Source organism: Scomber scombrus, chromosome 22, assembly GCF_963691925.1.
Source record: "Scomber scombrus chromosome 22, fScoSco1.1, whole genome shotgun sequence".
NCBI lineage: Eukaryota > Metazoa > Chordata > Actinopteri > Scombriformes > Scombridae > Scomber > Scomber scombrus.
The window spans coordinates 4,128,814-4,138,601 of NC_084991.1; the positions used below are offsets into that span (position 1 = coordinate 4,128,814).

General features: G+C 38.2%; 1 protein-coding gene across 2 annotated transcripts in view; it reads right to left on the bottom strand.

The window, feature by feature from the left end:
• Positions 1–2,579: 2,579 nt before the first annotated feature.
• Positions 2,580–9,788, bottom strand: part of mkln1 (muskelin 1, intracellular mediator containing kelch motifs) — a 31,917-nt gene continuing 24,708 nt past the window's right edge. For both annotated transcript variants that reach the window (XM_062443606.1, XM_062443605.1), the window contains exons 15-18: positions 8,871–9,010; positions 7,481–7,583; positions 7,229–7,283; positions 2,580–6,152 (exon numbers count right to left, since the gene is read on the bottom strand). In XM_062443606.1, coding sequence (XP_062299590.1) covers positions 6,031–6,152; positions 7,229–7,283; positions 7,481–7,583; positions 8,871–9,010 — 420 coding nt within the window. In that variant the 3' untranslated portion in view covers positions 2,580–6,030. The remainder of the gene's footprint in view (positions 6,153–7,228; positions 7,284–7,480; positions 7,584–8,870; positions 9,011–9,788) is intronic.

A 9,788-nucleotide genomic window follows, 5' to 3' on the forward strand; every position in this document is an offset into this window, starting at 1 on the left:
CCAAACTCAAACCCGTCTGACTGCTGGTGTTTGTGACGGCAAAACATAAAATAACCGCTGTAATAAGTTGTAATAAAGTGAAATTATCCTTTACAGTAACTATTCCATTACAAAATTATTTATTGAAACCAAAACCAACAGACATTTGTTTCTTTTAACTGATGTTGCATTTTAGGGAGAGTGCAAAACTGAATGTATACTTTGCTATTTAAACAGCAGTAATACCACACAAATTCAGACTCCACAGAAAATCAATCATATTTGATGCTGACTTTGCTCTTCTGATATTCAGTACTGACGCTGTGCCAATAATTTGGCGCAATCTCTAAAGAAAACACTGTAAATAATTTGACACTGTAGTTTTTTTCCACTGTTGCTGGAGGGTTTGAGTCATCTGACTTCAACCTTGTAGCAGAAAACAGGCACACTTTTGTTTAAACTTGTATTTTTGGATCCTGTTCAGTGTAATTACTTCCCTTTAAACCAGTTAAGAAGTTAATATATTATTTACTTTCACTTCAAACTATAAACATGTGAATCCATCACCTTGGGCACTCCAATCCAACCTTTGATTTTGTTATTGTTTTTATCATTATTATGATTATTATCATTATTATGTGTATATGTGTGTACAGTTTCACTTTCATTATAGCTGTGCCATTTTCACCAAAGTGCGTTATTAGTCATTATTGTATTTATGGTTTGTTTGCTGATGAAAGCATACAACAGGGGTCTGACACACTGGAAACTGTATATTGTAAATGTTGTTCTACCTGTTCAATAAAGGACTTTTTTTTTTTCCACTTTGGTTTTGCAGCTTTCTTCGTCCATACAGCTTTAATATATCTCTCAGTAATGCTCGAGCTCAGCCACAAGGGGGCAGAAAACACCAAAGAGACGTTAATTAAGAAAACCTGAACAAAATACAATCTTTATTCATTATGTACATTACATACAATGCAATACTACAAGGCTTTCTACACATTCACTGTATCCACAGAGTAGTGCTCACTGATCTGAGAGTACCAGCCTTACAACTCCTGAGTCCCACCCAGGGGTCCAGAGAAGGGTAAGATGGAAAAGTGAAAAAAAAGGAGAGAAAATGAGAAAATATCATTCCATCCAGCAGACATTTTGTGGAGGATAATTACCCTAAAACAGCAAAAAGAAAAGCAGTATTTGGCATTGTGGGTTTTTTTTCTTTTTTTTTTTAATACAAAGGTGCTTTTAATTATTCTTTTTAAACACAGTTTTCTTCTGGCACAAAACAAAATAAACCCCACAGCAACCTTGATGAGCCCTAAAGGTTGTCAAAATATTATAAATAATCCCTCGCATAGTAATTTAATCTTCTAAGCAATTGAGCATTGTCTTTTTCTTATAAAGAATTACAGATCTGTGTCATTTTTCGTCTGTGTCAGGGCAGCAAAAAGCATTGGCAAACATGTACAGACACACAACACACATGCCGTCCGTGTCTTCCAACAAAAACGTTAACACACAAAAACTACCTAATAATTAGAATGCTATCAAGCAGCAGTGTTCCTCTGCTGTCTGAGCTGTCAGAGTAGCTTCTGCTAAACTGTGCCAAACAACTAGAATGTGAGTGTGGAGTGAAAAATGACTCATCTCCAGTGTCAGCCAAACAAAAACCAGCAAGATTAATACGTACGGTGATGATTGGTGCAGCGGCACGGCACCCGCAATCACCGCCTACAACATCTTGAGAGGATTTTACATTTTATATAATAGTGCATTCGATGGAAAGTTCTTCATGTTGTAGAATAAATATGCACGCTGTCAATTTCATAAAGAGAGCGAAGCTAGCGAGCGAGTGCAATCAATGTAAAGCATCAAACAATTCCATTCAAGTAGGAAATAAGGAGCTCTTGTCTGACACTTAAAGGACCATACCTGTGTTTTTTGCTCAGCCCGTTTGCTACAAGTCATGTACATTTATAGGAAATGTTCAACATTTTGGTAAGATGCGTTTAGTTACTCTCTTGAATAGTGCTAGACGAGAAGATTGAAACCACTCATAAATTAAGCTACCGCCAGCAGGCAGTTAGCTTAGCATAAATAAAGGGAACCGCTAGCCTGTATCTATATCAAGGTAACAACATCCAACCACCAGCAGCTCTAAAGCTCACTAATTAACACATTATATCTTATGTGTTTAATACATACAAAAACTTAAGTGTTAAAATGACAAGTTATTTTATAGGTGATTATGTGCTACATTGTTTTCTGGCCAGGCGCGGTAACCAACTGTCAGTGTAAGGTTGCCAGACAACCAGCAAAGACTTGAGTGTGTTAATTGGTAAGCTTTATAGGTCCTTCTAGACATATTTACATTTGGACTGAGCCAGGTAACCCATTTCCCATTTCCAGTCTTAATGCTAAGCTAAGCTAACTGACTGCTAGCGGTAGCTTCATATTTTGCATACAGGCATGTGAGGTATCAATCTTCTTATCCGACTCATGGCAGAAAGAAGAAAGCAAATAAGCACATTTTTGAAAATGTACCAAATCTTTTTTCACTTCTTTTTTAAACTTGTGACAGATAACCAATCACAGTGAACATCAAGTCTGATTTTGTGTTTATATATAAGTGACATGATTTTTTTTTTTTAATACTTTATAATGTCATTATTTTTTGTAAGTCTCTATATGGTTCCTCTTAAAAATGATAAGTAGAATTCTGTGCACTGAGAACTTTTGCTGCTGCAGTCTCGGTCTAGGAGGTCCAGTACCTCATGGTGGTTAATGTTAGCTGACTTTACTGTAGATAAAACCTTGTCCGTGTCACAGACATTACTGAGCCAGTTCACTCACCTAATGACTCCTCCCTTCTGGTGACACTTAATCCACTGTTTAGCATTTATCTAGCCTTACTTTGTGTCTTTCATGTATTATTATTACAACCAAATCACACAGCTAATCCTTCTGTTTTCCTGGTGATTTGTATTCTATTATTTTCAACATTTTCAAAGTTGTTCCTCATCTCTTAAAGGCTCCTCTGTCCATCTGGATTTAAAAAAAAAAAAAGCTTTCCAAAATTTGACTCCATTTCCTAATTTGATGGTAGCTTGAAATGATATACAGTATGTTCTTAATTATTTGTATGATGTGAACCAACATGAAATAGTTTTTTTTATTGGTTATATTTCTCTATATTCTTGTTTCTTTCCATTATTTTACATTTTCATACAAAGCAACACCTTTACATTGTTCCTGTGTTCCGCTACATCATTTCTGGCTACCAGGATTAGAAAGATCTGGAACTGGTGAGGCAGGTTAAAACTCTTCTCTAATCTTTTTTGCAAAATCGAGCAGCAGATAGAACATACTTTCATTCAAATGGTTTGAAAATATTTCAGGCTATCCAGAGATAGTGTTTAACACGATGACATAATAGTCACTGTAGTTTGCAAGTGTTAGACAGATTTGGTTTATGTTCCCAGTACGAGAATTATCGCTAGACGGGCTTTTAATACATGGTCCCTTAGTGTCAATCATTGCCTTTATAAAGCCACTGAACTGGACTCAAACTAGTTCATGCCTTGAGTCTTCAACTTGAATCTGTACAACTTCACCTCTGAATTTGACTTTGATCACCGATTTGACCATGAACGTCAGTCATCGAGTCCCATAACTGAACATCCAAGCTGTCATTAAAACATTTCAATTTTGCTCTTGTTGAGGTGACCTACTGATTTTTTCCTCAATGTTCATCCAGCTCAAAGAAAGTAGTATTGATCCTGTACATCACACACAAATTATGTACAAATTTTGCTTAACAGTCTTAGTTAAATGTGTCAGAGATGATGGTCACATAGTGTTCTGATGCATCACAGTTGTTATAAATGTACTTGGATAGTGCCTTCATGTGACCAATGAGCACAGTTTTTTTTTTTGTGGATAGGAAATTAGTGATTTGACTGAAAATCTATCTGTTAGTGTCTGACTGAGAGTCACGGAAGACGATAAACAAGAAACATGATGAGACGGGACTTTGAGGGAGCAGTAAGCACCAATAAACATCGACCCCGAAAATCCCCCTGAAACTAATTTGGTGACAGCAGAGGTAAATTATGTCTGTGATGTGAGCGAGACCCCGAATCCTCCAGGGCTATTGACCTTGGATCTCCATGTGGAAGATTTGGGCAGGGTCTGGCATTAGCTCACTATATTGCTTTCCTAAGTTCTGTTCTGATGTTGTTACAGGCAAATAAACGTGCTTTAAAGTCACAATTTTCTCCCTAAAAGTTGGTTTTTGGTGATGTCAAACCCCAAAAAATGTTTTAGTTTTTCTTTTTCTTTATAAACAGAAGCTTGTTACTTATGAGCCTGTGTGATGACCCTGACTAAATCTACCACACAGACACTTGGTATATAAATCTTATGTGGCTGAATTCATTAAGATGTGTCTGTTACATTATCTTTAACCATGGCCACTGGGTATTAGAAGTATTCTGATTGGAGGGCAGGTCTTGGTTTAATAGCATAGAACGAATGTTATTAGTGTAAAATAACAGATTAATGCCTGCTAAAGCTATTTTTGGAAAGTGACCATGGTTGTGCTGGATGAGGCGGAAGTTCTCTGGGTGTTCTAATTGACACTGTTGTCTACTTCACAAAACTATCCAGGTGGACACAAAAAAGGGGATAAGTAAATTCTGGCTACTAATTTGTCACACTGAGGGAACATCCTGTCGACACACCGGGACAAACAGACTTAAAAATAACCCTTTCCACTGTAATTATCAAGCTGGATTACTGGCACTAACACTTCAATCACACACCAGCTGTTTTAATATAGGATGAGATTTTAATGTAGAGCCAAAAGGTTACTGCGTGTGCCTTTTTTTTGATAAAGAGGGACAAGAAAGGAGGAGAGATGCAAAAAGCACCGTCGTCAATCTGAGAAAAAAACTCTTATATGTATATTTACATATTCTGTACACCAACCACTTAGAATGAAGTCCATTAATTACTGAGGGAATGTCTTGGTAGTAAATGTTAATTTACCAGCCCGATTTACAGGGATAACAACCAAAACCATATAAATGTATATTAAGATATATATTCAACTTTCTCTTTAAATCAGTCCTCTATTGTTCAAACACTTTAAAAATTGTTTTTTTTTTGTTGTTTTTTCTTGCACCTTCGCGGCCGTCACAATCATTAATGGGGGCGTGTGTAACAGGAGATCGAGCCAGTCAAATTGTCTGAATGAAAGCTTCAAATGAGCCAAAGACGCATGAAAAAGTACTAGAAGAACAGATGAGCTTGTAGTTGTGGAGAGTGAATGATGGTTTCCTCTATCGTGTACAAACCAGTCCTGCCTTCAAATAAATTAAATAGTGGTGAATTTAAACTTCACTTTTTTTGGGGGGAAAAAAACCCAAAACAAAACTTAGTCTGAGCAAATGTCATCTCACCATCTGTTTTGGCCCGAACACAGATGGATGCCTGTGATCCGCTGTGTGGGCGTTTGTGTGAGTACAAAGCACAATCCCGACACTTGAAAAACAGAAATTAAAGAAAGAGAGAGGGAGGGATGGAGAGACTGCAAACAGTCCTCTTTTTTTGGCTTAAACTTTTTGTAGGGGGGGGTGGGAGGGAATGAAAAACACAAGCGATGTTTGGCAGAGTTTGGAGGGGGTTTATCAGGCTCTAGGAATTCTTGGTCAGTAAGAGAAACCAAAGGGATATCTTGAGGGGTTGGGGAAGGGGGGCAAAAACAAACAAAAAAAACCCCAAACACACACACACACACCCCTTCAGGTCGCTGTGGAGTTTCACTCGTATCCAAATCACACAATGTTGTTTTACGCGTGTGTTATACAACCCTGACCGAACAGCAGGAGATCAGGGTGAAGAAGTGGAATCCCGCGAGCAGGGGTTCAGAAATAGAAAAATAACTGGTCTCTGTCTCCTCCGTTCTATCCGGTGCGTGTGTGTGTGTGTGTATGTGGAGGTGTTCAGTCAGTCAGTCAAGTCCGGTGTGTGGGTGAGGATGATGGGCTAGAGGGTGATGAGGTCTACCAGGTTGCCCTTGGGCGGCGTCATGCTGTCCGGGAAGAAGTTGACGAGCGTGTCGAAGAGCTGCGTCCGCTGAGCGTACGTCTGATCGACGTCTGAGAAACCTGAGACACCAAAGGAAAGAAGAGGAGAGGAGAGTGAGTTTGACGGAAAGAGAGAATAGAAGGATGAGAGGCGAAAAGAGAGACATGCCTGAAACAGGAAAACAACTAATTGAATCCATATCAGCTTACAAAACAAGACAAGACGGAGGGCCTATGATTTGTTAATGAGTAAAATATGTTATACAATATACACACATATGTACTTAAAAGAAAAAGTGATTAAAATACACTGGGATCAGCAGCACAGAAGAAGAACAACAACAAGTGCACTGGCAAATATCTGCTTCTTTGATAAAAAGTTGAAGGTAGTACTGCAGACATAAGTGACTAACTACAACTCTCAGGGCAACAGGTTGGCAACAAAGAGGCAGTCACGCTTAAAATTCTGTTATGTGTGACATAAGCTGAAGGTTCTGATGTGATGTTGTTAAAAAAGACAATACAATCTGCTGTCAATTTAATATCTGATTCTGGGTCAGTTTGGGATGAACTGACACAGTAACTACTTTTATTGGACGATATATCGTCTTCAAAATAATCACGATAAACGATATTATTGTCATTTGAAGATAAATGTATTGAATAACTTTATGTATGAAGCATTTTTTGTTTCCCTACAGCTCTCATGGATGCCTCACATATATACAGTAGTTTCAATATTCCATTATCCAGCAGAATCTTGTTTCTGTGTTCAGTAACAGGCTAAATCGTAAAACTCTTGTTATATAATAATATCAATAATAATAATAAACTTTATTTATAGAGCACATTTCATACAATGGATGTAGCTTAAAGTGCTTTACAAATAAAAAATAAAAATACAATAAAATAGAAAATACACAAATAAAATAATTAGACATTGAGTAGAAATAAATTAAAATGAACTACCAGATTAAATAAGATTTCAGCTGTTTAGAAATGTTCTTAGAGCCCAAATCTTTTTTAGCTTTAGGTTGAGTATTCCATCATTTTGGAGCCCAATCAAAGAATGCTCCACTTCCTGTTTTCTCGTGTGCATGATTGCATACATGTGAACAAGTGGTGTTTTGTGTTTGGTGTAGTGATCAGACTCTTACCCAGAGGGATGAAGTCAGAGCTGGACTTGAAAAGAGCCGAGGGCAGGAGCTGGAACTGAAAAACACAACACAAATATTCCAGTCACTTCAACATTTAATCATTCTTCATTTTAATCTTTGTTTGTCTTTCTTTTTTTCCCCCCTCTACATTCTCTAACACAGTCATTTATTCCAGCTATTTCTTTCCCAAAGCCAACACAGCCAAAAAGGAAAAGAAAATATTGACATAAGATAGAAATGATGAAGCGGTACCTCTTTGGTCTCATCAGGGTCTGTGTGGTCCACGGTGAGTGACAAGTCGTTCTGCAGATACTTGAGCGCGCTCAGTGGCTCTGACTGGGCTTTCTCCTCGAACCTGGTCAACAAAAACACACTGATGATAAACAGCACACATGCAGCACAGTGTACGCACACAGTGGGGCTGCAGTTACAACATCCAGCCACTAGATGGCAACAGTAGCAAAGCATTCCCTTGCCCACAGCTCAGCGTTCACTCTCCCATCATGACCAGTGTGGAGGACTGTCTGACTCTCCATAACTAGGTAAAAGGTCATTCATGACATAAAAGCTATTTTACCCTGAAATATTTGTTATTTTTCATCTTCACAGAATGACACACTCCTCTACAGTCTGCTCTGCTGTTGAAGGTCAAATATAAAGAAGGTAGTAAATAAATGTATGATAGTATTAAGAAAGATATGCATATCTGGAGTGACTGTTCAGTGAGATAAAATCAACACCTATTAGTGTCCCTAATATCTACATTTGAAGGATTATTCTTCATATTCAAATATCATTTAAAAAGTGTATACTCTGTTCAACTGTTATTGTTAACAGGTATGTTTTAATGACACTGTTCAAGCTGGTTTAGAGGATAGTGTTGTTACACTTTTATAAGCATTAAATGTGACATGATTATCACTGGACAACACCTCATCTATTTAATACCAGTTTAAAGATACTGAGGAGAATTAAACTGACCTGATGGAAAATCACAAGTATTTCTGTACCGTGTTTGACAACAAGTTGAGCTTCCAATGAAATGCAGATGTAATATCTATAAAAAAACATCTGTAGTTGAGAAAAATGAATTCCTTCAATGCGTGCACTACAGTGATGACTGTTCTATTAAAGTTTCATTGAGTCTGTTCCTGTCCTCCTGTTTCTAGGCCTGGTTCATGAATCATGTCAACAGGAACAGGCTTGGCTGGCTTCTCACAGTGGTCAGTAAAGTTGTTGGGGTGAGTCAGCTTGTAAGCAAGGCCCGGGCCATATTTGACTGTCCTGAACCCCCCACCCGCCCCCACCCCTCCCTCTGCACAGGGAGTGTGACCTCCTACCTTCAGGCTGTAGGTACACAGTTCCTTCTCGGAGGACTGAAACATACAAAGTCTCTTCTGTCTGTGCAGCAATTAGTAGCCTCAATTTGCACATGTGATCTCTACACCTAAGCACTTCATGTATTCGGCTTTTAACTGTTCTTTGCACTTTATTTTGAAGGTATCTCACCGTGTATTGTTTTACCCTGTGATCTGTCTATTATGTGATGTACATCATAGTCCTGTCTGGAACCCTTGTTGGGTAATAAAGTTTGACTTGTCTAAATGACGCAGCAGCAGTGGGAGAAATAAAGAGTGCAGACCTGTATTTCCTGATGAGGTATCTGCAGTGGCGGAGCAGGTACTCCTTGGAGGGCCGACACAGTTTGAGGGACCAGAAGTCGTCCAGTCGCATCTTGGGAGAACAAGACTTGCCGGGGTTTCCACCAAACAGGTAATGCACCTGGAAACACACAAATATCATTTCATATTCAAGTTTTCAGTCTTTAAATACACACACCTGATCCATGCTTCTTAAACTTACAAAACAGGATGGTTCTGCACATTCAGTATTGCATTACAGGTGTTTTTTAAGCTTCATTTAGCTCAGCATCATCTCTAAACTCAGATCAATGGTTGCCTGTTAGCTATAGAGCTGATTTTACAAGCTGTTAAATGATTTGGCCCCCTCTTATAACACACATATCCTGTCCAGATATCACACTGTCAGAGAGCTGACATCATCTGACTAAAAGCTTCTGTCCGTCCAGAGATCCAGAACAAACTGTTACGGAAACATTTCTCTCTCGCTGTCCTAAAAAAAAACAAAAAACTTCTGGAATTCTCTTCCTCCCACCATCAGATTCTTTCCCCGACTTTACTTAAAAACACATTTCTGATCATTAGCTGTTTTAAACTGCTCCTAACTTAATCACCTCAGGTATTTCTCCTGAAGTCTCTGTAGTTCTATATTACCACTAAAGGCTCTGTGTGACCAAGTACCTTAACTACTACATGTACTATTACTACTACTATTCCTACTACTGCTTCTACTACTACTCCTATTTCTACTGCTATTCCTACTACTTTTACTACTCCTATTCCTACTACTACTCCAACTACTGCTTCGGCTACTCCTCCCATTACTACTCCTACTACTATTCCTACTGCTATGACTGCTACTCCTACTGCTACTGCTACATTTTTATTTTGTTTTTATTCTCTTCTATTATGTTTGTTTC